General features: G+C 37.3%; 1 protein-coding gene and 1 pseudogene across 3 annotated transcripts in view; one reads left to right on the top strand and one right to left on the bottom strand.

Moving 5' to 3' along the window:
* Nucleotides 1-14,473, bottom strand: part of LOC111159132 (solute carrier family 38 member 6) — a 72,809-nt gene that overhangs the window by 13,329 nt on the left and 45,007 nt on the right. For all 3 annotated transcript variants that reach the window (XM_022521555.1, XM_022521564.1, XM_022521574.1), the window contains exons 9-12: nt 8,007-8,072; nt 7,723-7,776; nt 6,009-6,088; nt 5,247-5,347 (exon numbers count right to left, since the gene is read on the bottom strand). In XM_022521555.1, the coding sequence (XP_022377263.1) occupies nt 5,247-5,347; nt 6,009-6,088; nt 7,723-7,776; nt 8,007-8,072 (301 nt within the window). The remainder of the gene's footprint in view (nt 1-5,246; nt 5,348-6,008; nt 6,089-7,722; nt 7,777-8,006; nt 8,073-14,473) is intronic.
* On the top strand, nt 8,251-11,091 carry LOC111159093 (annotated as a pseudogene).

Genomic DNA, 14,473 nt, shown 5'->3' with positions numbered 1-14,473 from the left:
TAGAATCTTATACTTCTGTGCATGCTGTCTGCTTCACCAACATTTCATCTGTAGATTCCTCTTCCCTAAGAAAATGTAGTTGTAGGGAAACGGCTTACTTGGCAAGCCAGTGTGGTAGTCAGGGAGAGAGTGGGTACCCGCTGACCATGCTTTGCTCTGTGCTGTTCCTCCAGTTTCACAATGTGTTCTGCACCCCCAGGCAGATAAGGGGCATGAAGAGTGAGTGCTCTCAAGACCACTCCATATCCTACCTTGCAGGGAAAGTTCAGTTTGTACTTAAAATGGAATGGTGCTTTTTAAATTTGAGAGTAATAGGTATCAGAAAAGATGCTCTGGAGGAAATAAAAAACAAGGATCTAAAATACAACGTAGCAATAAGGTGGACACACCCATAGAATAGAAAATGGATAAACACAAATGTACACTTAAGCGGCAGTAGGCGTTCTAAACAAAGAGCCACGGTGATTCTGAATCGGGAAAGGTAACAGTGACTTGGGGATGAGCAAGGAGGCAATCCCAGGAGGCTTGGGGAGAATCTTCATGATTTAGAGAATAGCAGGAAGGCAGAGGGCCCTGAATTCCGGGACTACACAGATTAATGTTCAAATTCCTCTACTTGCTATCACCTTAACTTCTCTGAGTGTCTCGGTTCTTACATCTGCAAAATGGGGAAAATAATATTTTGACCTGTGGATTATTGAGAGCAGTAAGTGAGATAATGTATGTGTGGGGACAGAGATTTTGTCTCAGAGCAAGAAGAGCACAGGCAGAAGCCCTAATGTAGCAAAGAGAATACGCAGCTGAGAAAATGAGTACCCAATGCTACTACAGTGGCTGAAGCAGGACTTGCTGTAGAGCAAAGACAGTAGTGGGTAATATGGCCAGAAAAGGCATTTAAGACCCAGGAGCAGAGCTCTTCATAGGTAAACCCTATGAAGTGGGCCACAGAGACGCAATGACTTATAAAGACTGGTGTATTATGATCTGAACTAAGCATGAAGAAAAAGATACCCAAAACAGAAATAACAGTTAGGAGGATACTGTTATAATCACTGGGAGATAAGGAGAAACTGAACTAGACCAGTGATAAAGAAAATGGGAGAGAAACGAATTGTCTAACGTATCAAAGACCTCATGATGTGAGACTAGTGGACGAAGAGATTAAGAAGAGCCAGGAAAGCTGGGTTCTTGTTTCCAAATCTGAGATATTTGTGAGCCTTTGAAAAAACATGGCAAACTTTTATTTCCACTTTCTGAATCATGAAAATGAGCTATTAACACATATTGCTTAACAATTTTGTAGACTTTTAAAACGGTCTGGTTATGATGTAACATTTGGGCATTGGCCTGGCTCCCCAGAGGAACACTTCTTCTCCCTCAACTTATAATACCTTAACATCCATAAAGAGTATTATTAATCTAGGTACGTATAGGCCCCTGTAGTCTGACAAAATTGAGATATTAACCAAGCCCTGGAAGCACGGGATAAAAGGATCCCAAGCAGCTCCAGAAGCCTGAAGAACTAGATTTATTATAAATTCAAAATATCTGTTACATATCCACTTTCTACTTTCCCAGGTCTGAGACAGTCAATTCTGTGCTCTTAGCTGAGCCTTAACATATGTAAGGGATAGAGTACAACACACTTCCCTGAATTCAGATAAATCTCTATAAATCTCAGTAAGGATCTGACGGTGATCTCTGCAAGTTAAGTATGCCATTAAGTCAGGAGGCTGTCCTGTGTAATACACATTGTCAAACCATATGAAGTTCATAAAGATTACCAGAGAGTAGCAGAAAGATCACTGGATTCGTATTCAGGAGACATGCTACTAAGTGTGTGACTGACAGGTCACTTCACTTCTTTGGGCTTCAGCTGCTCATTTACAAAATGAGTTGGAAGGCCTCAACTTATGATTACTAGCCCTTTTGATAATTGTTCAACCAACAATTTTTTTCCATAAGACCGACAGCTACTGGTATCTTGATAGAAATATACCATAAAAGATGCTCCTCAAATATAATTGAGCCCCCAAAAGCTAATGTAAACAGCAAAATCAGTATCTGAATCCTATAAAATTTTTTTAAAAGATTTTATTTATTTATTTATTTGAGAGAGAGAGAGAGCAAGCACGCAAGAGAGCACAAGCAAGGGGAGCAGCAGAGGGAGAGGGAGAAGCAGGCTTCCGGCTCAGCAGCCTGCTGACCAGGGAGCCTGATGCGGAACTCGTTCCCAGGATTCTGAGATCATGACCTGAGCTGAAAGCAGACGTTTAACTGACTGAGCCACCCAGGCACCCTATCTGAATCTTTGTGTTTCTCTGGAGAAGAATTACTTTTATATCATTCTTTTAAATCGATCTATCACCTACCTATGTGTTCACATAACAACAGGTGGGTAGGTATACAGACAGGCAGGTAGGTATGTAGGTAGGCAGGTAGGTAGGCAGATAAAGATACACAGATATGCCTGGAGCCTAAGTGAGCCAGGTTCTTCCAAAAGCTCACTAACCAAAACTTGTTATGAAATGAAGGAATGATGAAGGGATGAAGGAAATCTGGGTTCTACAGTGTAATTCCCTAAGAGGCAACATGGTAACAGAAAGGTCAGAACTGGATTCAAATCGCAGCTCGTTAATTCATTAGCTGCAGGTATCTGGCCAGCCGAACCACTCACCCCATGTGAACCTGTACTGTGTAGAGCTCTAAGGGTTCAATTAAGCAATGTATACAAAATACTGGGCACTCACGGATAAATTTTAGCTCAATAAATGTATTAGTGGCCATCCTTTCTCTACTTTCCCTTCAGTCTAAGCTTTCTTGTAATTTAGTACAGCATCTCATGGTCATTTACATAACTATTCCTCACGAATCCTGGAGAATGGCAGGCCATTTGTGGCTTCTTCCAGAAAGCTACTTATCCGTGAGGAGGAGGAGGTCTATTTTTTTGATTTTTTTCTCAATGTCAAAGATCTCTAAATAGAAGAGTATTTGTGCCAGATGACAGTTTTACCTTAGAAAAATATACAGCTATTCTGTTATATTAAGTTTCTGCTGAACCCCAACAGGGAACCTGCTACAATATCCTACTGACATAGAAAAGTATTACTGAGCTCACATATGTGCAAAAGTTTACAAATCCAACAACCAAAACTAGAGCTTATGTAGTTCAAGAATCCTGTTTCAGGGGTACCTGGGTGGCTCAGTGGGTTAAGCCGCTGCCTTCGGCTCAGGTCATGATCTCAGGGTCCTGGGATCGAGTCCCACATCGGGCTCTCTGCTCAGCAGGGAGCCTGCTTCCCTCTCTCTCTCTCTCTCTCTGCCTGCCTCTCTGTCTACTTGTGATCTCTCTCTGTAAAATAAATAAATAAAAATCTTAAAAAAAAAAAAAAAAAGAATCCTGTTTCATCAGCAATGATCAAAAAAGCTTAACCATCTGCCTTAAATTTCTTTGTAGTTTATCCAGCAGGGTACCATAGTCATGGGGAAAATAATGCTTTTCCTGATGGTGTACACAGAGCTCTACTATACTCCTCTTATCTACATTAGTATAAAAAGCAAGAGCAGATTTAAATTAATGAATAGCTTTTATTACCATTAAAATAGCACAGAGATAATAAGAAAGGGACTACACAGCAATTACAATTTTCTCATATGCTGAGAACTCCAAGACCATACTTAAACATAGTACTGTAGACTTACCATATTTAACTTAAATTCCATTAAAGATAGTGAGAAGTAAAGGTCTGAAAAACTCAACACCTGAAATTATAAAATAACTACAATACTAATGATAATAATAGTAGTAACCACCAGCAGTAGCTCTTCTTTGTGGAAGACGGTTATGTGCCAGATACTATATCAGGTATGTTTAACTCACTTCCTCCTCAATACAACTCTACATAATTATCCCTGTCACAGATTAGGAGATGAAGAGATTACAAGGTGAGCTTCCTGTTCAAGGTCACATTAGCTAGTTAGAGCAGACTAGTTTTCTGTACCACATTTGTTGGATTTCAAAATCATACTCTTTCCAATGGGATTAGGAAAGGTAGCTGGTTTAGTAAAGGTAGCTGTGGAAATAAATATTGTCCAAAAACTTGTCAGACTTGGAAAAACTCTGGGAGAGAAGCAAAGTGCCATTAAGAGTAATCATGGCTATTTAACACCTGCAGCACAGGCACAAGGGTATCAACCATGAAATAAATCAGTCATAACAGCTAAATATCACCAGAGCTATAACAGCCATTTACTTGGAGAGTTGTTATAAAAGCACTCAGAAGCTGAAAAATGTAATCAAAATTGACAAACTGTGTGCAATCTGTTATAAGGGCTTTGTTTGCAAATTAAATGTTTGCAAATTAAAAAGCCTACAACATTTTCCTTGTTCTAGACTTCTAAGTTTTACTTTTTCTTAAGGTTCTTTTTGGACAGGGAAAAAAAACACATACCAAGCAGGCAATTTTCCAAAAATAAATAAAAATTTACTGTTATTGTAAGAATTTAAAAGAATCCTTTACAGAATTTATGGGAAAAGATCATGGTGCATCATGGAATGCACAGTGTCAAATTGTGTGAAGCAAGTCTGAAGGCATACAACCATAACCTAAGCGTACAACCATAACCAAGTGTAAACCCTTTCCTTTCTTACTTGTTCTTCTGCAATTAAGATGATTGATTCTCCCTACCTCCCAAACTGAACTGCAGTCTAACATATTGAATTCTCAAATTAAAAAATAAAATCATTATTGCACATTTATTTCTTGCGGAAAGACAGCAATATCCCTAAGCTTTACTTAGGTGTTTAAGAAAATTTTCATAGAATGTTATCATTTTTTTAAAAGATTTTATTTATTTATTTGACAGAGAGAGACACAGCGAGAGAGGTAACACAAGCAGGGAGCGGCAGAGGGAGAGGGAGAAGTAGGCTTCCCGCCGAGCATGCAGCCCGATGTGGGGCTTGATCCCAGGATCCTGGGATCGTGACCTGAGCTAAAGGCAGACGCTTAATGAATGAGTCACCCAGGTGCCCCTGAAGTTATTAATCTTGAACTTGATCCACATGTATTAAAAGGAAGAAAATCAGTTTTTTTAAAGCCCATAAAGCTACTACAGTACTGCACTGAATTTTAGCAGCCTAAACAAATTAACTTCCAAATGAAAGGCAGAAACAAAGTCTATATTCAGGTGTGACATCAACTATAGAATGATTTCTTTTGTCATTGGTAATTAAATAATATACTTACCATAAAAAGTGAGGTACCCAAAGAGTGCAGATACAAAATAAATGAGAAAACTTAAAACAATTGCTGTATGGGTTACATTTTGCATTCTTTTCTTTGAAGGGCTAAAAGACAAAAATGGCAAAAGTAGAAACTATGATCTGAATTATATCTAAAGAAACAAATATCTCCCAAGCTAGTTGTCAAGAGGATTCCTTAATTGCTCAAGACCTACTTTATTAATAACTATATATCAGAATTTCTGATTTGAAATTACTACGCAAAGATTATGCTTCCAGGAAACATTCTCAAGTTGGACGGAAATAACTCTCAATTGTTTTTATTTTATTTTTTTTTGTGTCTGTAGATATTTATTTTTTTTCCAACTTCAGTGTATTTTTATTAATAATATTAATAGGGATCACATTAAATATATATATTAACTCGGAGAGCATTTGCAACTTCAGCATATTGAGTCGTTCTTTTTTTACTTTTTTAAAAAATTATGTTCAATAAGCCAGCATATCATTTGTTTTGTTTTAAACTAACACTTAGGGGCACCCGGCTGGCTCGGTTTGTAGGGCATGTTTCGCAGTTGTGAGTTCAAGCCCCACACTGGGTGCAGAATTTACTTAAAGACAAAATCTTCAAAACAAATAAATAAACTAACACTTAGAATCCAGTGATGGGAAAGAATGATTCATAAAGGAGAATGTCATTAGATCTGAAAGACTAAGTAAAAAGAAGTTCTTAATATACTTAAAATATTTCAGGATCCTATGGTACCTTTGAAGTTCACAGTATATTGGCAATATGGAGGTATGGCAGAGAAATGAAAAAGCCATGGTAGGTATGGCATAAACACTCTGGAAAAGAATTTAAAAAGATGAAATTATTAAATGCTGTTCTAGTGAAGCCACTACTTCAACTGATCATAAACTCAGGTCCAAAAAAAAAAAAAAATCAATTTGGTCAAATTTATTTCAGCTTGCACAAATCATCTTTTTATAAAATAAGGTGTTTTGTTTTGTTTTTAAAGAGAGACACAAGTATGGTCACCAACAAATGTTTTGCTTGATTGTTTAGACCTCTAGTCCTAGCCGGAGTATTTCTTGGCTGGCTTCTATAGCATGTTCAGGGTACCACCAACTGAATCTAAGGGAATACCAAAAATACTAATCACATCTTAGCATTTTTAACTAGGATCTGTTTCAATGGGAATGAATATGATATATTCTAGACTGACAAATTCTTAAAGATCCACTGAAATACACAAACATAAGTGTTTTCTTAATTAAAAGACTTAAGAGCCAGAGGAAGTTATAAAGCAAACAAAAGTTATCATCTAAGTGAAAATACTGTCTTTATATAATGAATGGTGATGATTTACTTTCTCTTTTTTACCATAAAAAGATTTCCCTCTAACAACTTTAGGCTCTTCGACAAAAACTCCAGATGAGTGAAGACCTGTCTTGGGATATAACGCCTCCTAAAATATCTGAAGGGAGCTGCGAAGGAAAGCTGTAGCATTTCCTGAGGCTGTATTAGGGGAATGAGAATTTAATTCTCAATTTCTTTTAAATATATTGCTCAATGTCCTGGCTTGTCAATTACAGAGATCTTTAAGGCAGATAGACTTTACCATGTAAAGGACGTAGTAATCTCCCTTATGGAGCCAGAGAGACATTTCTTATTGAAAAACTGGGGATAAAAAAGGAAAATTCTTCAGGGAGGACTTAGCACACTAACATGCTACACTAATTGAGTTGTGCAAGAGTGGAGGGGATTCTAGTATCTGGGACTTAGATTTCAACAGAAGCAAAAAATGTAGAAGTTTCAGAAGAAACTGGTGGCAACGGGAAGACTTTGGGCTCTTCTGGAATAGTAAAGTAGACATCCATCCATATCCTAGCTCCTGTCTCCTCTGCCAGTGCTCAGGGGCTCTTACAGACACTTCCAGGATCCTGGTTCCCAGAGATGGCAAGGAGACTTGGTCTTCTAGTCTCTACTCCAAGCACCATAAATTTCAACTTTGGAATGTCAGCCAGAAGATACATTGGCAACACTCACTTGCTGATCCAATGATGAGGCTGTTTAGCTACAGACCGAGGCTCTACTCACCGGGGAGGAGTTTTTGATATAATTGGCTATTTAGCTTTACAAGTCCAGAGGGCAACAGGAAGTCTGTATCCACAGAGGACCTTATTGGCCAGACCAGACATTTGGTAAATCTGTTCTTTTAGGCAGTGGCCCATTTAAAATAAGCTCCATTTAAAGGCATGCCAAAAAAAAAAAAAAAAAAAAAAAAAAGGTGGCTGTTTCATAATGGGCCACCCTGTGTTAAATAATATTATTCTTCTGGTAGGCAACCCTATACTTAACACTTTCATGGAAATTAATTAGTTACAGGTACAAAGACCTAAGAGACCCTGTTATACAAATCTCTTAAAACTTGAAATGTGAAAAATCAACCAAAAGTATCTGTTAATAACTTACACACCTCTTTGGAGAAATGAAAGAGCCTTGGTTTACAATCATCTGTAGCATTTGAAATCTGTTTAAGAGAATTGAGGGGAAAAAGAGAAACCAGCAGTCATTAAAAGTCAGAATACATCAACAAAAATGATGTATTTATTATTAGTAGGCTTTCAAATAAAAATATTTCAAAACAAAGTTCCAAATTGCAATATAGTCATTACTTTTTCATTAATTAGGACAAAAATCATTATTAGTCTGATTTCTTTTTTAGCTTAAAATAAAAAGAAACAAAATAAAAACTATTACCTGGAAGTATTGCTCTACATAATTTAATGGCAGAGGACAAGGAATGGACCACTTTTTAATTATTACCTATAAAAATAAGTAGAATGCACACTCAAGATTATTTCTTGTAAAATTCATGACAAGAAATTGATTTCAAACAGGTCAGCATTGTTTTGATTAAACTAACACCATACCAAATAATAGCTATTAGAAGATTCTTTGTTCATATTATTTTTTTTCCAGTTAGAATGGGTCATCCTTTAACATGGTTACCTATCGTGAGGGGAGAGGGGATGCTGTATATCTGTCTAGCAGGGTTCTCCCCCATTAAAGATGGAGAGTCTTCTCATGTCAACTTTCAAAACCCCAAAAGCATCAAGGCATTAAAAAAAACTACAACTCAAAGTGGGAACATGATGTTTTTAGTGACAATGGTATACTATGGCTATTTGTGGACCTGGCATCAGTAGCAGATAGAGAAAAATTAACAGCAGTTTGGGAAATGGCCACAAGCAGAAAGAAGTAGGGAACTCATGCAAAGCAGGAGTTCAGGGATTTCTGATGGAGAAGTACTGCACTGCTGGCTTTTTTCAGACTTGTATTACTTTTAATAAATGTAGATAAAGCAGGCTAAGAAAAGTGCACATAGCTAGCAAGCTCTAGCTATTAAAAAGAAATTTTTAAAAAATTCAAAGAAATCCAGAGGGATGAAAATCTCTCGGGATTTTACTCTGGATTGTGGTACCACCCTCCTCGACCTACACTTGTGGTTGTGTGGACATTACCACTGTTGCAGTAGTTTCAGGGCACGTAATTACTCTGCAAATATTTGCTCCAAGCTGGAACCCAGCATCCACAGGGGCAAGAGAGAATAAAGGAAGCATTTGTCCTTAGCAGGAGACCAATAAGTAAATACTAATCCTATTGCTCTTTGGTATTTATCTAGTTTTTGATTTTAACTAATTCAAACAAAATTTTATATACTGATAAAACAAATCTAAGAAAAACATACACTTCTAGAGAAGTTAATGAGTGAGCTAAGGAATTACTCTTTATTAAAACCCTCACCAACTAAAAAGAAAAGGAAATAAAAGGGTAAACTGAGCAAGTTGCTTGGATATTTCTAGGTAGGTCTTCAATATGAAATAAAACTAAATGGTCAACTTACCAAGAGGGAAAAAAAAATCAAAAGCGATAATTTCAAATCTGTTTTCTGATATGTTTTCAAAAAAGTATGAGGAGGGGGCAGGATAGAAGCTAGAGCAGCAGGGTGGTTCCTAGTCTCTCTCTCAGCGCTACTTCAAATTCAGTGTTGCACATCTCCCCCTTAGTAGCAGCGGTGTGGGGGTGGCAGCAACCATGTACTGAGCACCTGTGTACCAAGGACTTTGACAAGGTCGGAATGTGATTGAGCTCATTTATTTTATTAGCTATTATTATTACTTGGCTTGGAAATCAAAATATTTCAAAACACGCTCCAAAATATAATGATTCTTTCATTCATTTTTCAATGAATTTCTAGTTAATGAAAAGGTCATTAGCAGTTGGTTTTATATTAACATAAAATTCAGTTACTATAGCTAATTTCCCTGCAGACTCCTATCCCAAGCCCAAGCCTGCCCAGTGGGATGGTGAGATGTGCTGTTCTATAAAGTACAGTACAGAATGGGAATAGAAAGATACCCAACAGCAAAGTGTGATGGGGAGGGCTTGCTCAGGTTGTAGACAGAACATGGTAAGAAGGTAACTCCAGGGGTTAGAAAGGCAGAGGGAAAAATAATTCACTGGCATCAAAGGCCCTTCTTTCTCTTTAAGTTCTTCTCATCTTTCGAGGTGCAGCTCAAGTTTAATTTCCTTCTTTCCTGTCAACTGCTATGACTCTTATTCTGAAGCAAGTAAAGCAATAATTAATTATGTATTATCGACATGGTTCTCTGTTGTTTTCCAATCAATTTTTCTCATCTCCCCTACGAGACTGACAGATCCGTAAGAGCAGCGGCCACCAGTCTATCTGAAGCACTGATCATGCCTCACTCAGTGCTCAGAACAAGCAAGGATTCTGACTATAAACCATCCACAAAGTTTTCTATTTTGATCACTGGCTCATTAAAATATTACTTAAAATACTAATCTGCATTCAAGGCAGAACTTTTGGGAAGAATGGCAATCCATTTGTTTTCTAAAATGGACCAAAAAAGGTAAGTCCATCTGGTTACTGTCATTCTGAGTCACTGCTAAAATAAAATGGATTTAAAAAATTTTAGATATTTCAGAGGGGGCAAAAATTTATGTTAAAATATTTAGACAAAATAAGGATCTGGGACAACAGATAAGACTACGTTTTGGGGCACCTGAGTGGCTCAGTTGGTTGAGCTTCAGACTCTTGATCTCAGCTCAGGTCCTGATCTCAGGGTCATGAGTTTGAGTCCCATGTTGGGCTCCACACTAGACCTGGAGCCTGCTTTAAAAAAAAAATTTTTTTTTTAAAGACTTAAGTTTTGCTTTCCATCTGGTGGCAGGCATCCGCTCCAAGGTCAGCCAAGATGGGCGTTTAAAGTACATCTAGGAGCTATGGAGGGAGAAGCAGTCTGGTATAATGCACTTTCTTCTCAGGGTGCACTGCTGGCAGTACCCACAGCTCTGTATGCTCTGTAGGGCGCCCCCCCCCCACACAAATTCTCCACCCAAGCCAGCTGATAAAGCACGTGGACTGGGGCCCAAGGCCAAGCAAGGTTATGTAATATATCAGATTCACCATAGTGGCCCCAAACGCCATTCCTAACAGTGAGACCTCAAGCAAGCCCGTCCCATCATGGTGCTAACCAGCTAAGGTTTCCCAGAAGCCTTCAGTGGGCTGCAGAGGAGCGAACTGGATGCCACTGTGGGTTTCTGAGAGTCCTGAATTCTTACTGGGTTGGCAAAGATTCCAGGTACCAATTCTTCGAGGTTTATCCTCATTGATCCATTCCAATAAAGCCATGAGAAGAAATCCTGACACCAAATCAGCCCAAAGCACCGGGTGACGCAAGGGCTGACATCTGTGGGCCACCAGAGCCGTGAGAAAGCGCCACGGGTTCCAGTACCCCATGAATGGTTCTTGCCGTGAGGCACGGGTAGACAAAATACTCTCTGCTAATATAAGTAATGTTTGTAAAATCCTTACCTAATCAACAATTTAGCTCAGTCATGGCTGCTTTAAAGTGTTCTTTGTCTATCAAAATGAGTTCTCTGTAGATTGTTTCATGAATACATTGTCAAATTATGAAAGTTAAAATGCAGTAATGTTTGAAGACTGTAAGTGATGGTGTGTCTTGTTCCTAATAAGATAAACACTTTTGTCTTTGCTTTACGTCATTAGGGAGTTTATATGCCAGTGTTTAAAATGCTGTTCAGGGGGCACCTGGGTGGCTCAGTGGGTTAAGCCTCTGCCTTTGGCCCAGGTCATGATTCCAGGGTCCTGGGATCGAGCCCTTCATCGGGCTCTCTGCTCGGCAGGGAGCCTGCTTCCGCCCCCCCTTCTGCCTGCCTCTCTGCCTACTTGTGATCTCCCTCTCTCTGTCAAATAAATAAATAAAATCATAAAAAAAAATAAATAAAATGCTGTTTGGTATAACAGGTGTAAAATAAATTTCGTAAAAGTGGATGGCAGAAGCTAGCCATGTCACTTGTGGGTGCATGTAATGAAACCTACAGCTTCACTGGGGTGATATAATATTCTGCTGGTTCACTCTCAAATGGTTGTTTTTAGGGGTTTGGTAAGAATAAGCTTTTTAAATTGGATTTTGCTTGGAAATGTGAAGAACATCCAAATCCCTTATCATGATCATATGCAGAATAATAAAGTTAACTAGGGCTCACATTTTTAGGTTTAATCCAATATTCCACTTAAGTAATTGTTGCTTTTCAAAGAATAGTTTTAAAGAATGCCACCATTTTTAAAAGAACTGAATAAACCTATTGTAAGAGGGTTCTCTTACAAATGAAAATAAATCCTCCTTAACCTAAGCAAAATTGCCTTGATTTCCGTAGTACCACCGAGGCTCACATAAAAGGCGGAGGCTCCTGATTCTATCCCATGACTCTGTGGGATCTATAGAATACTGAATTTCATACAAAGCAGCCAGTAATGGTATTTACACCAGCGTATATTAAAAACTAGTAGAAATTTAAAAAAAAAACTAGTAGAAATTGAATATTAGGTAAATGAGAAGAATTTACCTTAAGATTTGTAAGCTAGTAACCAATGCTAGGATTGGGAAACTGGCAACTATCAGATAAGCTTTTAAATATGAGAGTAAAAAATTAAAGTTGGCTTTGATCAGAATTCTAAAAAAAGACTAAGTTACGATTTACATTATTTGGAGAGTGTAATTTAAGAAAGTAATAGATTTCTTGACTGATTTTTAAAAAAAATTTATATTAAGAATTTAAAAAAATGTAATATAGATATTATATAGATTTATAAATACATATTGACAGAAACAATAAATGGAGCCATTGATACCATTCCAAAAAGTCTGGGTTGATATACACATGTATCCTTCCCTAACCACTATGTATTTCTAACCTAATTATTTAGAAAATCTAAAATAAAAGTCACAATTAAAAGGAGCGTTTTTTAAAAAGTGCACAGTGTCTTCACTGTCCTGTTTTAGACCAAATTTAAGCTGTGCTCACCAGTAAAAATTTGAGCAGATGGTTTGTAAAGCATTACAATAAGTACAGAATAAGGGCCTTATTTCTATATGACTGTACAGTAAGAAATCTGCATCAAATTTAAGAGTATCTGCCAGGACAGAAATGAATATTGTGAAAACTACAAAAGACATGCCATGTCAATATATTTCACATGCTTCAAACTACTGGCTATAAAAACCCAATTACTCTTACCTATGCAATGCTTGGATTGCCAATTATCTGTGAGGAAAAAACCGAGTGTTATCTAGACTGATTCTCTTTCACATCCATATGTTCATTTGCATACACAGGTCATCCCTAACCATACAGATGTTTCTCAACCATCAGTTTATGAAACTGGACTACTTGCTAGCACCATATAGGAAAATAAACTCAAAATGGATTAAAGACCTTTAATTAGGAATAAACGTGAGAACTAAAACCATAAAATTCCTAGAAGAGAACATAGGTAGTAATTTCTCTGACATCAGCCATGGCAACATTTTTCTAGACATGTCTCCTAAGGTAAGGGAAATGAAAGCAAAAATAAACTATTTGGACTATGTTAAAATAAAAAGCTTTGGCACAGTGAAGGAAAAGCACCAGCACAACAAAAAGGAAACCTACTGAATGGGAAAAGATATTTGCAAATGATATACCTGATAAAGGGTATCCAAAATACATAAAGATATACAACTCAATGTCAAAAAACCAATTCAATTAAAAAATGGGCAGAGGACTTGAATAGACATTTTCCCAAACAGGACATATAGATGGCCAAAGGACACATGAAAAGATGTGTCTTTTTACTAATTATCAGGGAAATGCAAATCAAAACCACAACGAAATGTTACCTTATACCTAACAGAATGACTAAAATAAAAAAGACAAGAAATAACAAGTGCTGGTGAAGATTTAAAAAAATACAACCCTTGGGCACTGTTGAAGGGAATGTAAATTGGTACAGTCACTACAGAAAACAATATGGAGTTACGCCAAAATATTTAAAATAGAAATACCATATGATTCAATATTCTATTACTGGGTATTTACCCAAAGAAAACAAAAACATTAATTCAAAAAGATATATGCACCCCTATGCTTATTGTAGCACTATTTACAATAGCCAAGATATGGGAGCAACCTAAATATCCATCAATAGACAAATAGATAAGAAAGATGGGTGTGTGTGTTTGTACATACAATGGAATATCACAACGCCACAAAAAAGGGTAAGGTAGTGCCATTTGCAACAACACAGATGGACCTAGAGGGTATTTTGCTAAGTGAAATAAGACTGAAAAAGACAAATACCATATGATTTCACTCACTGTGGAATCTAAAAAAAAAAAAAACAAAAACACCAAATGAATAACAAAAAGCAGAATCAGACCTATAAAAACAGACAACAAACCGATAGTGGCCAGAGGAAAGCAGGGAAGAGGAGTGGGCAAAATGGATAAAAGAGAGTAGAAGAAACAGACTCCCGGTTATGGAATGAATAAGTCATGGAAATAAAAGGCCCAGCATAAGGAACATAGTTAATGATACTGAAATAGCATTGTATGGTGACAGATGCCAGCTATAGTCAGGGTGAGCAAAGCATAGTGTATAAACTTATCAAATCACTGTTGTACACCTGAAACTAATGTAACACTGTGTCAACTATACTCAAAAAATAAAGTACCACTGCAAAAAAAAGTCCATTTATGGTGAGAATAACTGTTGTCTCCCTTTTCAATGTGGAACCTAAAAAGTGTATGTTCATGGATGTTACCTAAACTTACTGTGGTAATCATTTTGCTATATAT

Source organism: Enhydra lutris, unplaced genomic scaffold (assembly GCF_002288905.1).
Source record: "Enhydra lutris kenyoni isolate GAN:26980312 unplaced genomic scaffold, ASM228890v2 scaffoldscaffold4, whole genome shotgun sequence".
Taxonomy (NCBI): Eukaryota; Metazoa; Chordata; class Mammalia; order Carnivora; family Mustelidae; genus Enhydra; species Enhydra lutris.
The sequence above is the reverse complement of the archived record's forward strand: the minus strand, read 5'-3'. Positions and strand labels throughout refer to the sequence as shown.